General features: G+C 40.9%; 1 protein-coding gene across 1 annotated transcript; it reads left to right on the top strand.

Annotated features, from left to right (window-relative positions):
• The first annotated feature begins 5,166 nt into the window (after positions 1-5,166).
• On the top strand, positions 5,167-16,657 carry tubb4a.L (tubulin beta 4A class IVa L homeolog). Its single transcript, XM_018253727.2, has 4 exons — positions 5,167-5,323; positions 11,471-11,579; positions 12,491-12,601; positions 14,609-16,657. The coding sequence occupies exons 1-4, from the start codon at positions 5,267-5,269 to the stop codon at positions 15,664-15,666; spliced, it is 1,335 nt and encodes a 444-aa protein (XP_018109216.1). The 5' UTR covers positions 5,167-5,266; the 3' UTR covers positions 15,667-16,657.
• The last annotated feature ends 6,087 nt before the right edge of the window (positions 16,658-22,744 follow it).

Here is a 22,744-nt window from a genome sequence, read left to right as displayed (position 1 = left end):
GCAGAACAGAAATCTGGGTAGGGAGTAAAGGAAAAAGAGATATAAAAAGGGCTAGGGGAGAAAGTATAGTTAAATGTATCTAGAAATGCTTCTGGGGCACAGAGGCCAAGAACAAGAATAGGAAAGACAGGTTTTGTTATTCTTTAGGGTACTAGCCAGACGGACTTATTTTTCAGGGACATGAAAGGTAGCAAAGCTCAAAGGGAGTATCTGTGCTTCTGGGACACTGTTGACACTGCTGTTTGAATACTTGGGGCTTTTTATCTACTCTGCTGGTACTTTGTGGGCTCCAATAATTTACTGCTTTGACATTGTGGGCTCTGTGTCTTTTTTTTTTTTTTTTAGAGGTAGATTTTATTTATTTTCAAAACAAACAAAATGATATTAATAACAAAAAAAAACACAACAATTAAAACAAACTCAAAGCAGTTATCGAAAAGGAATATACAGTTCCTAGGTCACATGTGGGCTCTGTATCTTTACTACAGGTATACAAAGGCTCTGGATCAGCACTGCTATGGGCTCTCAGTACTGCTGGGACTCTTGGGCCTCTCCATCTCTATATCTGCAAGACTGTAGCCTCTGTGTCTGTAGTGCTGCCACACTGTTTAATATTCTGCATCCTGTTATGCAGAAACAATTGGGCTAAACAAACAGCTCCAACAGGCTCAGTACATAATCATTTATGAATTTTAAAAGGCTTTTCAATATGCTTCTGTTTGAAGTTTTAAATGTAAAACCACAACCCAAGTCTTAAAGGAAAACTATACCCCCAAAATGAACACTTAAGCAACAGATAGTTTATATCAAATTGAATGACATATTAAAGAATCTTACCAAACTGGAATATATATTTACATAAATATTGCCCTTTTACATCTCTTCCCTTGAACCACCATTTCGTGACTCTATCTGTGCTGCCTCAGAGATCACCTGACCAGAAATACTACAACATTAACTGTAACAGGAAGAAGTGAGGAAGCAAAAGGCAGAACTCTGTCTGTTAATTGGCTCATGTGACCTTACATGTGGTTTGTATGTGTGCACAGTGAATCTTACGATCTCAGGGGAAAGCCCTTATTTTTTAAAATGGCAATTTTCTATTTATGATTACCCAATAGCACATACTACTAATAAAGTATATTATTATGATAATGGTTCGTTTACATGAAGCAGGGTTTTACACATGAGCTGTTTTACTCAGTATCTTTTAATAGAGACCTACATTGTTTGGGGGGTATAGTTTTCCTTTAAGGCGGCCACACATACACAGATAAAGTTTTGTACTATGGATATGAGTGTGTAAAATTTTATCTGTAGATACCCCTCAGAAGAATAGAAAGATGCCCAGACTGTGGGTTGCCCCTCATACACTCTCTGTCCATTTGGCTCATTATGGCCACCTTTACAGGCCACATTCACTCCACTTTTCGTCACTCTCACAATCTTTTATAGCCTTCGTTTTTATCTTTAAGGGCTGATGTCAGCAGGTTTGTCCCATCTGGCTGATAATTTAATGACGTGATGAGTAAGAATTATACTTGCTGCCGAAGTTAAAAGATGACGCTTTTAACAATGCTGTTAAAAAGTACCAACCCTTGCCGTGTACAATAGCCGAGTGGCCAGTACAAAACAACCCACAATCAATATTGATAACTGTCTTGTATTTTCCATGAGACTCTGGCATTTATATACCAGGCTCAGGCATATCTGGGGCGTTGTCAGGGTATAACAGGTGTGGTCACAACTAAACCCAAGTCATTAGGTCGATAAAATTAGTTTGTCTCGTCTGGCTGATATCTTAACAACATAATGAGTAAAAATTATACTTGCTGACAAAGTTATAAATAAGGAAGAAACGTTTATCAATGCTGGTAGTTTGTTACCAAAAAAATACCCGCCCTTCCCTTGTTGAGTAGCCAAGTGGCCGATACAAACAACCCCTGATGTCAATATTGACAACTGTCCTGTATTTTCCATGAGGCATTTATATACCAGGTTAGGCAGATCTGGGGTGTAGTCAGAGTATAACAGGTGTGGTCACAATTAACCCCAAGTCATTAGGTTGATAAAATCAGTTTGTCTCGTCTGGCTAATATTTTTCTGACTAATGAGTATAAATGATACTTGCTGCCAAAGTTATAAATAAGGAAGAAACGTTTATCAATGCTGGTAATTTATTACTAAAAAAAGTACCAGCCCTTCTAGTGTAGAGTAGCCGAGTGGCAAAACAAAGCAACCCTCAATGTCAATATTAACAACAACAGTCTTGTATTTTCCATGATTCTCAGTCATTTATATACCAGCCTCAGGCAGAGCTGTGACATAGATGGGTTATAACAGATGTGGTGACAATTAACCCCAAGTCATTACATCAATAAAAAATCGGGTTGTCTCGTCTGGCTGCTATTTTTGGACATAATGAGTAAAAATTACACGTACTGCCAAAGTTATTAATAAGGAAGAAACAATTATCAATGCTGGGAGTTTACCAAAAAAAGTACCAGCCATTCCTGTATAGAGTAGCCGGTACATACCTTGATGTCAATATTGACAACTGTCCATAGAGAATCTGGCATTTATATACCAGGCTCAGGAAGAGTTGGGGCATAGTCAGGGTATAACAGGTGTGGTGCCAACAAACCCCAAGTCATAAGGTCGATAAGAATCGGCTCTGTACACAGTGCTGGGCCAAGCTTGAAAGGCGCCCTGGAAAGGCTCTGACTTGCCATGGCCCAGACTCTTCCCTTCTCTCACCCAGGGCCCAGCAGACAAAAAAAGGCACATGCCCAGGGCCCCCCACCATTTTGGCCCACACGTGTCTCTTTACCCAACCCTTGGATATCGATCGTGGGAAGTTTGATTTTTCTGGTGATCTTGGACTGTATGGCTAGTTGATGCGGTCCTACAACTAGGGTTACCACCTTTTCTATAAAAAAAATACCAGCCTAAGATCCGCCCCATGTTCTGCCTAAAGCCACACCCCCAAAGATTTGCCTAGCAAAATATGATTTTTTTTGTTAAGATACCAAAAGCTTTCTCTCTTTTTATTTGCATGTGTTGCATTCTGAAGTTCAAAGATGTAACCTTGTGAGCGACTAGGGCTTCAATATTAAAGGGGAAGGAAACCGAAACCTAGTCAGCGCAAAAACCCTCCCCCCCTCCCATGTGTTGCCCACCCTCCCTCCCCCCCTGGCCTACCTGTCCTGCTGGGCAAATGCCCCTAACTTGTTACTTACCCTTCTGCGCAGGTCCAGTCCAGGGAGTTCACAGGCGACATCTTCTTCCACGCTGAGAGGCGCCTGGCGTGTTTATACAAAGACACTGTTGTTTTTGTTCCCGTTCCATATTGCCTGATGAAGCAGGAAATGCGTTGCAATACTGTTTTGTGAATAAACTATTATTGAAAATTACCACTTTCGTTGGTGTCTGCTTGGAGGAGGTAAGTTCATTACTACCTCCTCTGAATTACCCATTGGGTTTTTAAGTGCTTTTAGCTATTTTTATCCTTTTGGCGCCTCTGTTTTGTCTTACTACCATATCGAGTCCACCCCGAGTGGAGGGGTATCATCCCCGTTTTCTTCTTCTACAGAGAGCGACGTCTTATTCCTGAGTGGGGTCAGGATAATCTCCCCACCTGCCTATACAGTGGTTGCCTATTGGTAACCCTGGTTTGTGAGTATTAACTTGTTTACTCTACCATTACTCCTTGTAAAAACATATTACACTATTGGGGCTCTTGGTGTTCCTTTTTGTCTCATCTTCTTCCACGCGATCTTCTTCCTGCTTTGACCGGCGTTTTGGCGCATGCGCAGTAGGAGCATTTCGCCGGTACGGATCTACTGCGCACGCATGCGCCAAAAGTCATGAAGTTTTCCGATTTCACTTTGTGACTTTTGGCGCATGCGCAGTAGATCCGTACCGGCGAAATGCTCCTACTGCGCATGCGCCGGTCAAAGCAGGAAGAAGATCGCGTGGAAGATGATGTCGCCTGTGAACTCCCTGGACTGGACCTGCGCAGAAGGGTAAGTAACAAGTTAGGGGCATTTGCCCCGCAGGACGGGTAGGCCAGGGGGGAGGAGGGAGGGTGGGCAACACACGGGAGGGGCACATTTGTCCTGGTGCAGTGACCCCTAGCAACCGAGCAATATTATTTTAGCTCTCACTGTTTTATTTGGTATGGGTTAATGCAGCTCTGTATATTTACCCTTTATGCTAGTAAATGAGCGGAATGTGTGCACTAACAGTGATCTGAAATGAGTCCCAAGCTACACCTTCCATTCGGCAACGGATTTGGTAACCAAACCGCCACCATCCGCTTCCTCTCCACACAGCTGTTTACGCAAGCAGACTCCTGCACTCCCGTCTTTAAGGGCGCCAGTCACGAGGCAAATCACTGTGACGTCAAGACGTCACATAAGCGCCATAGCAGGAGGGAGCAGCGAAGCTGCTAGAAAATGGCAGTTCTTCCCCTCACATAATTTTACCGGCAGTGTAATGGTAACTTTTGGTAACTTTTTAATACCGGCACCGGCCTTGAGACCCGTTTTTCCAGCTAGGCCGGTTAAATACCGGCTGGGTGGCAACTACAACTAGGGTTGCCACCTTTTCTGGAAAAAAATACCGGCCTTCCTATATTCTTGCAGTTTTTTCCTATTAATAACATTGGCATATATCAGGCTGTCCGGGTCAATACAGGTCATGTGTGGCAATCCTATAGTTTAGCCCTAGGGCCTTACATTAAGATTAACTGGATATCGCCCTGCCATTAGTGGGCATACCACAAAAGATCTTATCGTATATGGCCACAGACACCTGGTAATAGGCAAGCAACATGGCAACTGGTCCACACAAACTAGTCATTTGCCATTTACCTGAGAGGATGTCAACTACCTCACAATATATTTATAGTCAAAACATCAGTCAGTAATTTCAACATTGATTCTAATAATCAAAACCAGGAATTTAACAGGGCCCCTGCCCCCTCACGTTTTGTTCGCTAGTGATTATTAAATCCTATCATAAGATGGCGGACAGGAAAGGGAACCTTATCTGCCCATATCCAAAATGGCCGTTATCCCTTCTCAATGAATTTCGTGTGGAAAGAATCGCTAGAAACTTATCAAGCCCTGCCCAATCGATGACGACACGGGCTCGCATGTTATATAAGCGGCTGACAGGCGGGCGGGAACGCGCAGAAGCTTCGGGATTGGGACCTGTCATTTGTTTTGTGGCGCGAAGAAACGGACGATAAGAGGCCAAAAACATGAGGGAAATCGTGCACCTGCAGGCGGGCCAATGCGGAAACCAGATAGGAGCAAAGGTGAAGGCAACTTTGGCATAATGTGACAGGAGAAGGGCTTTGTATTGCTTCTATAGAGACTATATATTCCTTCCAAGGGGACAGTTTTTTTCCCCAGCAGAGTTCCAAGTTTATTCATAGGGTTGAAGGGGAAACCCCCTTTGAAGGGCAATTTTTCTCACCACAGAGACAAACAGCAGCCATATTGGGATTGCAGACCCATTGTGAGAAGGGAGTCCTGCTTTTCAGCTTATTGGGTTGTAATAGCCACATTGCCATGGGGTAACCCAGCTGGTTGAAGGGTAGTGTCCGCAAGAGCTTACAATCTTTACCTAGGGGCCTTAGATGTAGCGGAATGTAGAACAGGAAAGGCATTAAGAATGTTGCTGGGTTTAAGGTCTTTATCAACGTGGTTTTTGGTTATTTGTGGCCCTTCGGATGTTCTTCGATTATAACTTCAACATTTGGATCATCTACTGGTAGAGATAACTAGCAGCAATGCTGTGATAGTTAATCCAAGGCAGAGGAAGAAATCCTGCGCCACAGAGCTTACATTTTATAAAAGCCTAATCCTAAAGAGGAGAGATTACAAGATATACAGAGCCTTCTAGAAATAATAAGAAGGGAGATCGGAACCCTGAGAGACAGAGCTGACAATCTTTTGCAATGGAAACGGAAGACATTTATGGAGACAGCCCCCCCCAGTGGGATAAAATGAGTGTTCAGAAGAGCTCTGCTATAGATGGACAGTGTTTCAGAGCCTACGGCCTTTATAAAGGGGGCATATTCGCCATAAATGATGAAGAAACTCAAAGGGTGAAAAGGAAATTCAGTTCTGTGCAGTTTATGCTTGTATAGAAGTACAAATCATATATAGTGATATAGGAAAGAGGATTGGTGATCAAAAGATAGCTTCCTGAAATTTATATATATATATATATATATATAAAACACACAATGTTCATACTGTAGGAGGAAATACAGTGGTGCACATGCTATACAGGAAGAGGAAAAGCCATTCGGGAAGAGAAATAAAGCACTTCGGAGCGTAGTCTATATAGGGAGACGCGGCAGCCATAATGGGAGGGTTGAGCGAATGGAATCCTGCACTGCAGACCTTTTCACAGCAATAACCAGACACAGCTATACAGTCTAGAAAGGATTAGCCGAGCAGAAAGAGCCTTCCTCTTAATGAAATTTCACGCTACTATACGATTAAAAAGGTTGTGGAGGAGGTAGAAAGATTTGGGGGAAAGGATTACCCATCGAGGAAGTGTGCCTCCCACTGAGATTTTTTTGATGTGAGTCAGAAAAACACTGATGGGTTTATAATTGGACAAAGAAGGATAGAATAAACCAAATGTGTTTGCCATTGTTGAGATTTTACACTACAGAAAAGTGAAATTCCATTACAGGCAGCCAAATGGTTGCATGGAAGGATTTCTGCCCTGCAATATATGGAGTATAATAGACATATGGGAATCTCTGCAGTACAGCAAAGGGTGGAGGCTTTGCAGGAATATAATCTGGCTCTGATAGGCATTTCACTATAGTATTATTAGAGCAAGTCATTGAGAGCAAATACTGCCCTGTAGATACATACGTACCTATGTACATTTTAATTTTGGTGAATGTGATGGTCGTATTCAGTTAGGAAAATGCTGCAATGCAGAGATTTTATTTTAAAATATAGGTATGGGACCTGTTATCCAGAATTCTCGGGACCAGGGGTTTTACGGATAAAGGATCTTTATGTAATTTTGATCTTCATACCTTAAGTTTTCTAGAAAATCATGTTAACATTAAATAAACCCAATAGGCTGGTTTTGCTTCCAATATGGATTAAATATATCTTAGTATGGATCAAGTATATGGTACTGTTTAAATATTACAGAGAAAAAGGAAATCCTTTTTAAAAGTTTTGATTATTGGGAAAAAATGGAATCTATGGGAAGACAGCCATTCCAGAATTCACATTCTGGATAACTGGTTTCCAGATAACTAATCCCGTAACTGTCTCACAAGCCGTGCTGTGAATAAAATATGGACAGTCTGAATGGAAGTTTCCACAGGCTATCTTACAATTTGCAAGACATATGGTGGAAAGATCTAGTTGCCATAATATATGCCAAAATGTGTTTTACTGTGCAGAGTTGTAGAAAAGTGAGCTACAGCTGTTGCACCTCATTATGTAAACACTGTGTCACAGATTAGAAATTTAAGGCTGTTGCGTGTATAGAGAGCATTAAGACATGGAGGCTTTCCTTTCACTACTGCATGGATTTAGTTTGGGTGTGGCGGTATCTGTCTGCATGCGTTGAAGATGTTCTTTCACGGATAGACTGTACAGCTTCTCTGTAATGTACATGGCAATTTCATAGTGATATTTAAAATGCATTTTGCTACGTATCCTTCATGTGAGCATTGAAAGGGTGTAGAATTGCTATGTTTGTTCTTGGTAATCGTCTTGTATTTGTGTCAGTGTTTAATAAGCCTCACCCAGTCGCACCCCTCCCAGCCGGATTTGAGGTGTCAGGTGATGCACACGGAGCAGAAATGAGTTGGTCTTCTGTGTGAGTAACAAGACCCGGAATAGGAGTGTTACAGGTTCAGTGCCAGTTCCCTGTAATTCGTTCACAGAACAGATAAGCGTTTACACCCACACCATAATTAGGTTTTATTGCTTGAAAGATGAAAGTTCTCTGTATAGAACTGCATTAGTTAAAGGGACAGAGTTCATGTTCTAACTTTTAATGTGGTTGGCAACTGTGTCCTTTCTTAAAAATAAAAAGGTAAAACATCTTGTTTTGCCATAAACTGTCATCTTTCATACACAAGCAGATTCTGTTTTCTCCTTTTTCAAATAAGGGGGCTGCTATTAATATCTGTGTGGTGTGATTCTGATAATTAACTTTAAGTATGATATACAATGTAGTTAGTATTTCAAAACAACTTGGTCTCCGTTTCTTGTGCATTATCAAAAGAATTTCTGCAACTCTCAGTCTTGGAATTTCAATTGCTATCTTGTTGCTAGGGGTTTCCCTAGCAACAGGGTGCAGTTTGGAAGGCAGTCAATAGGAAAAGGCCAGAGAAGAAAGATAAAATATAAAAAGAAACCAAACTCTCACAATCAATCTGGGTTTTTTTTTTGCAGTATTTGTGGTCCGCCATAATAGCAAACTAACATGTTCATTTGTAGGCTAGAAATAGTCAGACGAGGAATATAAAAAAAACAAGTAAATAAAAAAAAAAAAGACTGACTGAAAGATTGTTTAGAATAGATCCATACATAACATACATAAAGGGGAACACAGACAGCATGTTGCAAGCTTATTATCGAGACTAATAACAGATGATCTGGTGTCTTTCCATTGTCCAGTGTTCTAATGGCACCCTTCTATTTCTAAGCAGCTCTTCAGCTGGGGGTGGGGGGAAGATGGAAAAGAACCAGCTTTAAGCTGGTCATAGACACAAAGTCGAACGATCGGACTTCTCCACCTCGAGACCTGCCACTAACCTTCAGTTTAAATAAAGTAGTAAAAGAACAGATCAGCCAACGTTCCTAACAGCAATCGTACGAAAGTTTTGTCAGACAAAGCTGGTGACAGTCTCCCACTGAAAATCGTCAGATCGGCAATACATGCAGAGATATTATCGGCAGCTGACAAAAAATCTTCTAACCTGTCCGATCGACTGAGCGCCATGGCTCTAAAAAAGGCGGGACACTCCACACACGGTCTGAAAATCGTACAAATCGAGGATTCGTACAATCGGATCTTTGCGTCTATGGCCAGCTTTACAGGTGATAAATTATTCATAATTGCTAATAATGGGCGTTCTGTGCAGTTCCAGGTCAAAGAGCGACTTCCAAACACTTGCCAAATCAAGACATTTTTTGGTCTGTTGTTGACTTAAACATTGTGGCTCATGAGGCAAATTGCCATTAGAATCATACAGCTCATATGTAAATGATCTGTTTGTGTGACTACCTTAAAGGAGAACTAAAGCTTAACTAAAAAAGTAGGCTTGCAATGTTGTACATTATGTTTTGGGCTTCTGTACCAGCCCAAGGCAACCACAGCCCTTTAGCAGTAAAGATCTGTGTCTCCAAAGATGCCCCAGTAGCTCCCCATCTTCTTTTCTGCTGATTCACTGCACATGCTCTGTGCTGCTGTCACTTACTGAGCTTAGGGACCCACTCACAATATACAGTACACATAGAATAGAAATGTCACAATATAAGGCTGATTAGTAATTAATACAGATAATTACTACATGGCAGCACAGAAACCAGTGCAATTAGCATCAGAATTGAATAATCAGCAAACCTGTAGCATCAGCTTATATTACAGCCAGGGAAGCTCATTTTCTGCTGGATAATTAGTGACGAGCCCTAAGCTTAGCTTCTCAACAGCCAATCAGAGCCCACTGAGCATGTGAGTGTCACAGACACTTTCCAAGATGGTGACCCCCTGTGACAAGTTTGAAGTCCTGGATCATTGCTGCTATTGACAAGCTCAAACTTTAGCCTCGTGCAATAAGTCCACTATATAAAATATTATATATCATATTTATTTTTAGAGGTTAGTTCTCTTTTAAGGGCAAAATGCTTACTTATATTTGTGAATTTGATTATTCAATGGGGAAACATTCATGCCCAAGCTCCAGATAGCTATGCTTTACAAAGCGAGCAGGGGAATGGTTTAGTAAAGGATTTATGGGTTTTATATCTTGCATGTATAGATATTTGGACTTGTGCATGTTTAGTCTGGGAGTCCTTCAAGTCTGTGATGTTTTTGATGTGTGTATTTGTGGCATGTAGGCATTTCTGCATCATTTCTGCATTTTCTGTCTTGAGTATAGAGTGACATCTGTCCTCGGAGCATAAACGAGTCATTGTGCAGTGAGGGGAGTTCCCTAGTCATAAAGCCTCTGCGCACTTCATCAAATTCCATGATTGTCTGCAGTGGGGGGAGACGAGGCAGCCGCCGAAGGCAGGCATTTACTTCTCATGGGAATTGTTGCTTTACAGATATCACAGTGTACCTACAAGGGGCTTGTTATTGTTTCTTGTTTAATAATTTAATGCTGATCTTTTTCCAAGGTGCCATTTGCCTGCATTTGCAGAAACTTATGCAGGTTATTGCATGTATAATGCTGTTGTGATGCAGGGACTGAACAGTGTGGGCATTATTCAATAATTGAATCTAGAGCCTCTTAGTAGTGAGATTCAGCCCTCTAAATATCCTCCAAATGGGTTTCACACCACTGATAAAATAAGTTTAGCTCTGTCACTTATCTGTTATCAGCCCTACAGCGTCTATGAACATACCTGTATTTGAGAAAGGATATCTGGAAGCCGAGTTGCTTTTGAAACCAAGACATGAGCTCTTATACAGAGACTGCAACCGTGTAAATGTTGAGGGACCATAAAATGACTTTGTGTTTCTGCTCTAAATAACTGCATTTCATGGGTTCCTAGTTTGACAAGTATCCCTATTTGGGATTTGCCCGAATCCTTCATGAAAGATTTGGCCGAACACCGAACCAAATCCTAATTGTATATGCAAATTAGGAATGGGAAGGGAAAAATACATTTTTACTTGTTTTGTGACAAAAAGGGACATCATTTCCCTTCCCATCCCTAATATGCATATGCAAATTAGGATTTGGCCGAATCCTGAACAGATTCCTGAATTCGGTGCATCCCTACTTGTTTAAGGTCCTCATAGACGCAAAGATTTTTCTATGCCGAACAACCGATTTTATCGAAATCCAACCAATCGGTAAAATTATCGTGAAGTTAGTGGGATTCGAACGATCGTACATCTTACGATTTTTCGTCCGACATCTGTCAGAAAATTGATCGGCCAGGTTAAAAAATCTTTATTGGTCCCAGTGCAATGTATCTATGTTTGCAGGGCCAAGCAGGCAGCTACCTTCAGTTTTGCTGGCAACATCGCCTGAAATGGTCTTTTTAGTTGATGGACACATCGTACATTTAAACAATCGTTTCGAGATAATCGTGGTCTCACGATAAAGAAAAGATATTGTAAAGATTTTTACATCTATGGCCATCTTACGTCATATTGTGTAGCTGTGTGCACTTTTTTTGGTTTTTTAGATATGAATGCCCTGCCAGCTAACCCTATCTCCCTTTCTCTACAGTTCTGGGAAGTTATCAGTGATGAGCATGGAATTGATCCTACAGGGGCTTACCAAGGAGACAGTCATCTGCAGCTGGAAAGAATTAATGTCTACTATAATGAAGCTTCAGGTACAGCCTATGAAGGATTTTACCTAACCAGTGCTTGGGTATTTACTGTAAACAGTGTAGTAGTAACTTAAAACTGAGTGTTTTAGAGTTTCCTATTATATTGTCACCTGATACTTTGACTAATTTCACAAGTTTGCTGATACAGGTATGGGACCTGTTATCCAGAATCCTTGGGTTTTCCGGATAACCGATATTTTCGTAATTTGGATCTTCATACCTCAATTCTATTAGAAAATCATGTAAACATTAAATAAACCCAATAACCTGGTTTTGCTTCCAATAAAGATTAATTAAATCTTAGTCGGGATCAAGTACAAGCTACTGTTTTTAAAAAGTGTGGATTATTTGATTATAATACACAAAAGCCATGAATATCTCTAAATTATATCCTTATAAACGGTGAGTTCTGATGTCATCAGTTATAAACAGTGAGTTCTGTCGTCATTTCTGTCACATGACTCACTGAAACTTGTGTATTATAATAAATAAAGTACCCCCAGTTGTAAAATATGAGGATATTCGGCCTCGTGTTTTTATATGGTCATGAAACTCCTCGGTAACTTATAATATCCTTATATTTTACAAGAGGGGGTACTTTATTCACTATATAATGTAGTCTATGGGAGATGGTCTTTCCATAATTTGGAGCTTTCTGGATAATGGGTTTCCGGATAACGAATACTGCCTATACTATTAACCTATAAATAGTATGTTTGGTCATAATTTATATGGAAAAGTAGTAATATTCACGTTTATTTTTATTGCTTGCATCTATTAATGACATTGATTTTCTCCTGAGATGACAGAAGCATGCACATTGGCTGAGCTTTCATAAAGTACTGTTTTACAGTATCCTGTTAAACCTGCCCGTGATCTGGCTTTACAAAAGGTTGTATGTTTCTGTTCTACAGGTGGAAAGTATGTTCCCAGGGCAATTCTTGTGGACCTGGAGCCTGGTACAATGGATTCTGTTCGTTCCGGCCCTTTTGGGCAAATCTTTAGACCTGACAACTTTGTTTTTGGTGAGTGGCAGAATTTTATCCTGGATAGAAGGAAAAGTAAGATATTAGCTTGAAAGCTTTAATGGAATTGAAGGATAGGCAACTATATCTAATGTCATTCAGCATGAAACCCTTGTTTGGACAGGCTGATATCTGTTATAACTGTGGTTGACATCAAGATGAAAACAGTAGGGCCAAAACTCTCCTTATCTGAGACAGTGGCATACGATAATGAGCTAGGGCCCTCCTACAGAAAATCCCTTACCCACAGCAAGAAAGCAAGCAGCATTTCTGTTAGGGATGCACCGAATCCACTATTTTGGATTCGACCGAATCCTTCGTGAAAGATTCAGCTGAATACCGAATCTAAATTTGCTTCCGCAAATTAGGGGTGCGAAGGGGAAACATTTTTTACTTCGTTGTTTTGTGACAAAAAGTCACGCGATTTCCCTCCCCACCCCTAATTTGCATATGCAAATTAGGATTCAGATTCAGTTCAGCCGGGCAGAGGGATTCAGCCAAATCCTGCTGAAAAAGGCCGAATCCCGAACCGAATCATTGATTTGGTGCATCCCTAATTTCTGTTCAGAGATCTGCCTATCACTACTCTGTTTGCTTCAGGAACAGCATTTCACCTTGATTTATATGGGAAGCTGTGACAGACAGAGTGGGGCATTTTGAAGCCCATTGTTTTCGTCCTGATGACAGTGGTAGTGAAAGCCCCCGCTTGGGCATTAGCCGTAAAGGGATACTGTCATGGAAAAAACGTGTTTTTTTTCAAAACACATCAGTTAATAGTGCTGCTCCAGCAGAATTCTGCACTGAAATCCAATTCTCAAAAGAGCAAACAGATTTTTTTTTTTGTATTCCATTTTGAAGTCTGACATGGGGCTAAAGATATTGTCAGTTCCAGCTGCCCCCAGTCATGTGACTTGTGCCTACACTTTAGGATGGAACTAGTTTCTATTTGCTCTTTTGAGAAATGGATTTCAGTGCAGACTTCTGGTGGAGCAGCACTATCAACTCATGCGTTTTGAGAAAAACATGTTTTTCCATGACAGTATCCAGTATTAAGGATGTAATACCACCTGTGTTCGTCCATCTCCAGTACAATACACAGGTCAGAGTTATTCCAACCGATTTTTAGTCTTATTCGAATGCTCCAGTTCATATGATGAAAGACTGGTTGCATATGCAGTTGGATACAGAGAAAGTCACCTGGTGTAATCAGTTATAGATAATGCCGGCTTGCTATCTAAAATAGAACAACAAATGTGGGGAGTGCAAGCAGCTCCCCTCTTGATAACTTGTGAACCACCTGTAATTAGGGTTTCATGGATTTATAAAGTGGTAATAATTAGCAAACATCACTTTCCATCAAAAACAAGTTCTACTGGAGATGGAAAAAAAATGATAAACCTTGTTAAATATAAGGTAATGCAGCTAACGTTAGTATACGGAGCAAATGAGTGAGGTCAGACTGGAGCAGCTGTTTTTCAAACACAAAGTTGCCACTCCTCATTCTGAAATGAATACACATACTTGGGCAAGGCCTGGCGTTACAAACCACAAACTTTTTATGCTAAGTCCACCCAACTGCAAAGCATTGTTCTAACATAGAACATTATTCTAAGGCAAACAGATTACGTAAACAAGAGGAAAGTACTTCTGCAGAAACATCTGTGTCAGTCTGTCTTGCCAGTGATGGATTCAAATGTTTTATCCACAGAGGCGTAAATATAGGTGATTTTTTTTTTTTTTTTTTTAGTCGAGTTAGGCAAGCATTCCAAGCCAAGTAATATTGAAAACTCGCTGATTTACTAGTTAGGAGATATCTGTTTCAGTCCAAATTTACACTGTGGGTCAATAATAAAGTGTTTGAAATGGTCTGTGCACACAACTGTAGACAAAGCAATGTGTCTGGCCCTTGATGCCTGCCATTTGCAAATACAGCAGTAGGTATCTGATAACTTTGGACTGGGTATCAACCTTGACTAACTTTTTGTTTTGACATCCTCTCCTGTGCAGGTCAGAGCGGTGCTGGGAACAACTGGGCCAAGGGTCACTACACAGAAGGTGCAGAGTTAGTGGACTCTGTTATGGATGTTGTAAGGAAGGAGTCTGAAAGCTGTGACTGTCTGCAGGGTTTCCAGCTCACCCACTCATTAGGAGGGGGCACTGGTTCTGGAATGGGAACCCTGTTAATTAGCAAGATCCGCGAAGAGTACCCCGATCGAATTATGAACACCTTTAGTGTAGTGCCCTCCCCTAAAGTATCTGACACTGTAGTAGAACCATACAATGCCACACTTTCTGTACACCAGTTGGTAGAAAACACTGACGAAACCTACTGCATAGACAATGAGGCCCTTTATGATATCTGCTTCCGCACTCTCAAGCTCACCACTCCAACCTACGGTGACCTCAATCACCTGGTTAGTGCCACCATGAGTGGTGTCACCACCTGCCTTCGCTTCCCAGGGCAGCTTAATGCTGACCTTCGTAAGCTGGCTGTTAACATGGTTCCCTTCCCACGTCTCCACTTCTTCATGCCAGGGTTTGCCCCCTTAACCAGCCGAGGCAGTCAGCAGTATCGTTCCCTGACAGTACCAGAGCTAACCCAGCAGATGTTTGACTCCAAGAATATGATGGCTGCCTGTGACCCAAGACACGGGCGATACCTGACAGTGGCTGCAGTGTTCCGTGGCCGCATGTCTATGAAGGAAGTCGATGAGCAGATGCTTAATGTCCAGAACAAGAACAGCAGCTACTTTGTAGAGTGGATACCCAACAATGTCAAAACAGCAGTGTGTGACATCCCACCCCGAGGTCTGAAAATGGCAGCCACCTTTATCGGCAACAGCACTGCCATCCAGGAGTTGTTTAAGCGCATATCTGAGCAGTTCACAGCCATGTTCCGACGTAAGGCCTTTTTGCATTGGTACACAGGAGAGGGGATGGATGAGATGGAGTTTACAGAAGCTGAAAGTAATATGAATGACCTGGTATCCGAATACCAACAGTACCAAGATGCCACAGCTGAGGAGGGAGAATTTGAAGAAGAGGGAGAGGAAGAAGTTGCCTAAAACCTTATTTACAGAGTGTATCATTTTGCCAACCCCCCTCCCATTTCCCTTCTTTTTTTAATATCTTCATCAGACATGTCACTCCATTTCTGTGAGAAACAGCAGAGTCTCGGAATATGCAATGAAGAGTTGAACGGTTACAACTGTCTGACCAATTACAATTACTGTAATGATCATTGTTAGGGAAGTAGCTTGTTCTTAGGAATAACATAAATGGTATTGCCCCACAATGGGCATTTCACTGCCCGATAGCCAATTTTTTTGTTATACAGAATGTCAGAGGGACTGTTAGCGCGCAGCACCAGTAGGGGATGCCATGTAGTACTGTTTCTAGCACCCATTCCCAATTTCCAATTGTATTTTACATTTATATTAAGCTGCTTCAGAAAAAGGCTCTGCTGCCAACATTTCTCATTGCCAGCGTCCCCGAGACCATCCCCCTGCTGTGCTGTAGCTTTTTGCAACCTTTTCTGCTCCTAGTTTCAGCACTGCTGGGGTTAACTGAAAGCACTTGCCTCTTGTGGTCTCCGTGCAAATAGTAATGTCACACCTTTAGCTCATGAGCATAACTTTTCCTATTTCTAACACTTGCGCTGCTGCCACTTTTTAATTTTGCTGGTTACTGAGGGCTGACCAGAATTGAGAGGAACAGGGTTTCCACTACACTGCCTTTTGCAGCCACTAGAAATAAACATGTCAGGGAAGAGGTTAAGATGATAGCCCTATGTGCTGTTTAACACAGATGTGGAATATACTGAGAGGGCAGAACTTTTTTCCAAGATGCAGATCAGACGGTTGTGCTGTCCAGAAAGCTTCATCCTCTCTTACCTCTCTGTGTTCTGTACAGTTTGGTTCTGTGAGTACATACATGTGATTTGTGAATCTGTGGCCCGAGTCATTGGACGTGTTGCACATGGTGGAAGCACTTGCTCTAGCAAAGTAATCATGTTTGTACATTACACAACTGAATAAACGCCTGTGCTCAATCAAATCCTGTGTGTTGTGTACAAATAAGAAGTCGTGAATGTTTCATCTGATGCTTTGGATTTGGGTATGGGGTCGTTTCTGTGTATTGAATAATCGGATTGCTTTCCCACATAGCTAACTGCACTCGCATTCTTTTAATACAATTCCTTACTGACAGAAGTGTAAGGTCCTCGATCACTTATTAAACTCTCTTCTCATTTCTTCAATGTTGATTGGACTGATCAAATTACAGGGCTAACTGATGACCATTATCGTATTGGGAATACAGGCTCCTCTGGCACTCATTGAGATGCTCGCTGCTATCTACAGTACATGTGTTGGTGAAATGTACTTATTGGTCAGATAGCTTGACTGGTGGCCAGGGTAAAGTTGCCGGCTCATTGAATAGTATTATTGGGTAGTGCGTCCAGCTTCAGCAGATTTGCCAGGCAGGAGTTTTATATGACAAAAAAAAAATCGGATCCCATTAGAAGTCACACTGGATAAAAAAAGTGTTGATGTTGACTTGTGCAAAATCATTTGCTAAACATGAATTAAAAGGGTATACTGCAGCCGTAATGAGCTGACCTTCTATGCAAACAGGCCGAGAACATGCAAGGAGCCACCTGGTATAGCCAGCTTTCTCTTCTTTCAGTGGTTCCTTCAAAATGCTTGTCCAAACAGGACATAAACGGTCACATTATAGGCCTACGTGAGCTGACTTCCTAAGCTCTTGATGCCAGACAGACCGATAATGTATAAAGAGCAACACGGTATGGCCACCTCACTTGTTCCAATCGTTTATGCGAAATACTTGGCTGCACACTAAGGGGCCCATTTACTTAGCTCGAGTGAAGGAATAGAATAAAAAAAACTTCGAATTTTGAATAATTTTTTTGGCTACTTCGACTTCAAATCTAACTAAAAATCGTTCGACCATCCGATAGTCGAAGTACTGTCGCTTTAAAAAAAACTTCGACCCCTAGTTCGCCACCTAAAAACTACCGAGGTGCCACGTTAGCCTATGGGGAAGGTCCCCCATTGGCTTTGTAACAATTTTCTGATCGAAGAAAAAACGTTTGATTGATGGATTAAAATCCTTCGAATCGAACGATTCAAAGGATTTAATCGTTTGCGGTAAATCCTTCGACTTCGATATTCGAAGTCGAAGGATTTACATTAGGCAGTCAAATATCGAGGGTTAATTAACCCTCGATATTCGACCCTATGTAAATCTGCCCCAAAGTAAAAGGTCACACCACGGCCATACGGAAGCTGACCTCATAAGCTCTTCAGGCTGAGAACGTACGAGGAGCCACATGGTATGGCCACCTTTCTATTGTTCCAATCATTCGTCCAAAATACTTGGCCAAACACAAAGTAAAAGGTCAAATCTTTATTTTTGCAGTTTTCCCTAAAGATGGCCATACACGTGCTGTCTTCTACTTTCTGGGCCATTGTGCAATGACTCCTCACCACTTCCTCCTCTGACGATGCACCATGTGACATGCGTAACCCAGAACTCTTATGTTTCTCTAAAAATATCTCTACACACCCTTGCTTTTGCATAACATCTCAGTCATGCTTTGTTCAAATCAAATAATCTCTGTTTAACGCTTTGTTTTGGCTGTTTTGTTGGCTGATAGTAATGCTGCACACTCTATCTCTGCACTCTTAGCATTCATTATGTGCTTGCCTTTCTCACATGTCTGCTTTCCTTTAAAGACTAATCATAAGTTTGGCCTTTCCTGTGTTGCTGTGACAGGACATTCTTTGCAGGCTTTGGTCACTTGTGCTGGCTGGGGACATTCCCACAAAGACAGCTGCAAGCTGTAGATTGAGGTGGAAATGTCATGTGTTAGACAAGAGCATCCTCTGGTGGATATTTAAGTAATATGGCATACTTTAAAGTGGATTTTCCCACATAACGGCCTTTGTATTAAAGCTGTTCAAAGTAGATTTTACACCTGAGAAAATAGAGTGGTAAAAAAAGCTGTGCAAAAATATAATGATCTTACTCCGAAACGCTCGATGATAATATAAGCTGAAGGAAACTCCAAAATAAAGCATTCCTGGGAACAATTGAGATACATCTGAAACACCAGATCTACAACAAGCAGAAGAACTCTGTACATAGTGGAAGCGCCAGGACAAAAAGTGCTTGAGGACAAATGTGCAGAAAAGAACAAATAATAATAAATAATATATCTTCTGAGCATCTTCAGCCTTCATGAACATTAGCACTTCAGTTGGAAGTTGGATCTCCCTTAGGTTAGTTGTATCAGGCTAGCCTCGTCAAATCATGGTTCCCAGAGACAGTAACATGAGTTTGGTATTTTTTGGGGATCCCGGCTAAATAAGTAGAAGGATGCCCTGGAAGTGGATGTTTGATTTCCAGATGCTATTCTTCAGTGGATCCAGCTGGACCTTTTATATTTCTACCATTACACACTTGGTAAAATAACATTAATTATCACTTTTTATATGAAATATGTCTTCACAAATATAGTTTTAAGTGTTGTGTGGTTTGATATCTGAAGATTTTGGAACATATATAACAACAGCCAAACAGGTCATGTTTTATTACCAAACCTGTACATACATATGTACAAGGTCCTCTTACCTTGTCTGTGATATTTGGTTCCAAAAGCTACAGGTACTTATAATCCGAATAATCTTCAGTGATGCTGCCCATACTTTGGTCAATTAGCAATTGCTTCCTGGCAAAGAACATACTGGATTTTTGAGCTGAGGCAAATTCCAGAATGACACCATGAGATCACTGTAAGAACTTTCAATATCATGTCTTCCACATAAACTCCAGCCACAGTGGTGGTCTTCATTGCAGAGAATCCTGAAAGGTGACAGTTTGACAATCTCAAAGTAATTGGTTTGTGGCCATACATTTTTTAAATTGTTGATACTTGGCGGTAGAACATGGCTGTTATGTGTCCAACAAAATAAGTCATCGTGCATTCTAAACTGGATGAAGTATAGAAAACAAAGTTATCTCCAACTACATACAATGGAGTAAGCCTTCGGCCTCGTGTTTTTAAATGGTCATGAAACTCCTCGGTAACTTATAACATCATTATAATTTACAAGAGGGGGTACTTTATTCACTATATATATATATATATGTATATTTTTATGTGTAAAGCACTCCTCGAGAGCAATAAATTAGTAGTAACAAACAAGGGGTCATTGGAATAAAAAGTAACAATAAGTGCATTATTAGAAATACAATTCACATAAATATAAAAAATATAATTACAATACAGATGAAGTGCTCAGTGTCCAGGAAACAAAAGGCTAGAAGACCCTACCCCGTAGAGCTTACAGTCTAAATGGGAGGGTAACATCCAGACACAATTCAGAGGGGTATTAAGGTGCTGTAGGTTACAGTTTGTTAAACTGTTATATAAGTGCCAGTTCAGCTGTTATCCAGGTGCTCCCAGAGGGAGTCTTTGAGTTTTGTTTTAAAAACACTGAAGGAGGATTCTCTCCTGAGAGATTCAGGAATGGCATTCCAAATATAAGGAGTCGCAAGAGAGAAGGGTTTGATACGGGAAACAGCAGTAGTAGTGGGGGTACAACCAAGCGGTTGCTCTGAGAGGAGCGGAGGTTTCGGCCAGGAACATATAGAGAAACAAGAGATGAGATGTAGTTAGGTGCAGAGGAATGAAGGGCTTTGACGGTTATTAGGAGGAGTTTATGTTATTCTTTGTTTTATAGGAAGCCATGATAAGGACTTCAGCAGCGGAGGGGCCTGTACCCTTTTGGATGAGAGGAGGATAATTCTTGCAGCAGTGTTTAATACAGACTGTAGAGGGGAGTTAGGGAGGCCAGTTAGTAGAAGGTTACAGTAATCTAGTCGGGATAGGATGACAGCATGCATGAGCGTCTTGGATGTATCAGGTGAAAGGTAGGGACGGATTTTGGCAATATTGCTTAAGAATAAGTGACAGGTTTTGACAGTAGTGTTAATATGATCAGAGAAGGAGAGAGAGGAGTCAAAGATTACCCCCAGACAGCGAGCTGAGTTGACAGGATTAATGAGCCATCAATAGAGACAGTAAATAGGGGAGTAGGACCAGGCTTAGGTGGAAAGATGATAAGTTCAGTTTTTGTTAGGTTGAGTTTGAGGTGGCGCTGGTTCATCCAATTTGAGATAGTCAGGAGGCAGTTAGAGATCTGAGCCTCTGTTTCAGCTGTTAATGAAGGGGTGGATAAATATATTTGGGTATCATCAGCATACAGATGATAATTAAAGACAGAGAGTAGCTACTCTTGCAGATACAAGCGGCTTCACAGCTGGGTCAAGTTGTTGCTATGGGTGACTTCAATTATCCAGACATTGACTGGGGTAATGGGGTTGCTAAGACAGAAAAAGCTAGTAGGTTTGTAAATATGCTGAATGACAACTTTTTATTCCAGCTTGTTCAAGAACCTACTAGAAATAACTCTCTTTTGGACCTTGTAATAACTAACAATACTGAACTCATCTCTAACATTTGTGTGGGTGAGCATTTAGGGAATAGTGATCATAACATGGTCTCCTTTTAGATTCTGTTGCAGAAGCAATTCTATAAGGGAGTAACTAAAACACTTAATTTCAGATGTGCAAACTTTGACAGTATAAGGGTATCTCTGCAACATATTAAGTGGGAAATGCTTTTCACAGGGTTAAACACAGAACAAAAATGGGAAGTCTTTAAAATGCTGCTTAATAAATATACTTGTCAGTATATTCCACTTTTAAGCAAGGAACGTCGTTGCAAAGCAAAACCTTTTTGGTTCAATAGAAGCGTTGGTGTTGAGGTGGGTAAGAAAAGACGTGCTTTTAAGGCTTTCAAGTTAGCTGGTACAGCCGAAACATTTATAAGGTACAAGGAGGCCAATAAATCATGCAAAGAAGCTATAAGGCAAGCTAAAATTGCTATAGAAAAGGATATTGCAGCAAGCAGTAAAAAAAATCCAAAATTATTTTTTAAATATGTTAATAGCAAAAAAATGAAGCAGGAAGGGGTGGGACCCTTACTATCAGAGGGGGGTCAGCTGGTTGATGAAAACAAAATAAAAGCGCAGATTCTGAACTCATATTTTTCATCTGTCTACACAAATGAGGAACCAGTAAGTGAAGGTTTCCTTCTTAACAGTCCCAATTCTAGTAATACAACTAATGATACATGGTTCAAACATGAAGAAATTCAAAAGAGACTAGAACATGTTAAGATTAACAAAGGTCCAGGGCCAGATGGTATTCATCCCAGGGTAATTAGCGAGCTTAGCTCTGTGATTGCCAAACCTCTTTACTTAATTTTTCAGGATTCATTGAGATCTGGCATAGTGCCGAGAGACTGGCGAATTGCTAATGTGGTGCCTCTATTCAAAAAAGGATCCCGTTCTCAGCCTCAAAACTATAGGCCGGTTAGTCTGACGTCAGCGGTAGGAAAGCTTTTCGAAGGGCTTAATAAAGGATAAGATACTGGACTTCATAGCAAATCATAATACTATGAGTTTGTGCCAGCATGGTTTTATGTGTAATAGATCTTGCCAGACTAACTGAATTTCTTTTTATGAGAATGTAAGTAGAGACCTCGATTCTGGATGGCAGTGGATGTGATTTACTTAGACTTTGCTAAAGCATTTGATACAGTGTCACACATAAGGTTACTGGTTAATTTAAGGAATGTTGGCCTGGAAAATAGTATTTGTACCTGGATAGAGAACTGGCTAAAAGATAGACTACAAAGAGTGGTGGTAAATGGAACATTTTCTAATTGGACCAGTGTTGTTAGTGGAGTACCCCAGGGCTCTGTACTAGGTCCTTTGCTTTTCAACTTGTTTATTAATGACCTGGAGGTGGCCATTGAAAGTACTGTTTCTATTTTTGCAGATGAGACTAAATTGTGCAGAACTATAGGTTCCATGCAGGATGCTGCCACAATTGGTTCAATGTCGATAAATGCAGGTTATGCACTTTGGCAAAAATAATATAAATGCAAGTTATACACTAAATGGCAGTGTGTTGGGAGTTTCCTCAAATGAGAGGGATCTTGGGGTCTTTGTAGATAACAAGTTGTCTAATTCTGGGCAGTGTCATTCTGTG

Source organism: Xenopus laevis, chromosome 3L (genome assembly GCF_017654675.1).
Source record: "Xenopus laevis strain J_2021 chromosome 3L, Xenopus_laevis_v10.1, whole genome shotgun sequence".
In the NCBI taxonomy this organism is placed as follows: Eukaryota; Metazoa; Chordata; class Amphibia; order Anura; family Pipidae; genus Xenopus; species Xenopus laevis.
The sequence above is the reverse complement of the archived record's forward strand: the minus strand, read 5'-3'. Positions and strand labels throughout refer to the sequence as shown.

Coding starts and splice junctions, on each gene's coding strand:
- tubb4a.L (XM_018253727.2), top strand. CDS start 5,267: ATGAGGGAAATCGTGCACCTGCAGGCGGGCCAATGCGGAAACCAGATA. Junction 5,324..11,470: donor GAAACCAGATAGGAGCAAAG/GTGAAGGCAACT, acceptor CTTTCTCTACAG/TTCTGGGAAGTTATCAGTGA. Junction 12,602..14,608: donor ACCTGACAACTTTGTTTTTG/GTGAGTGGCAGA, acceptor TCTCCTGTGCAG/GTCAGAGCGGTGCTGGGAAC.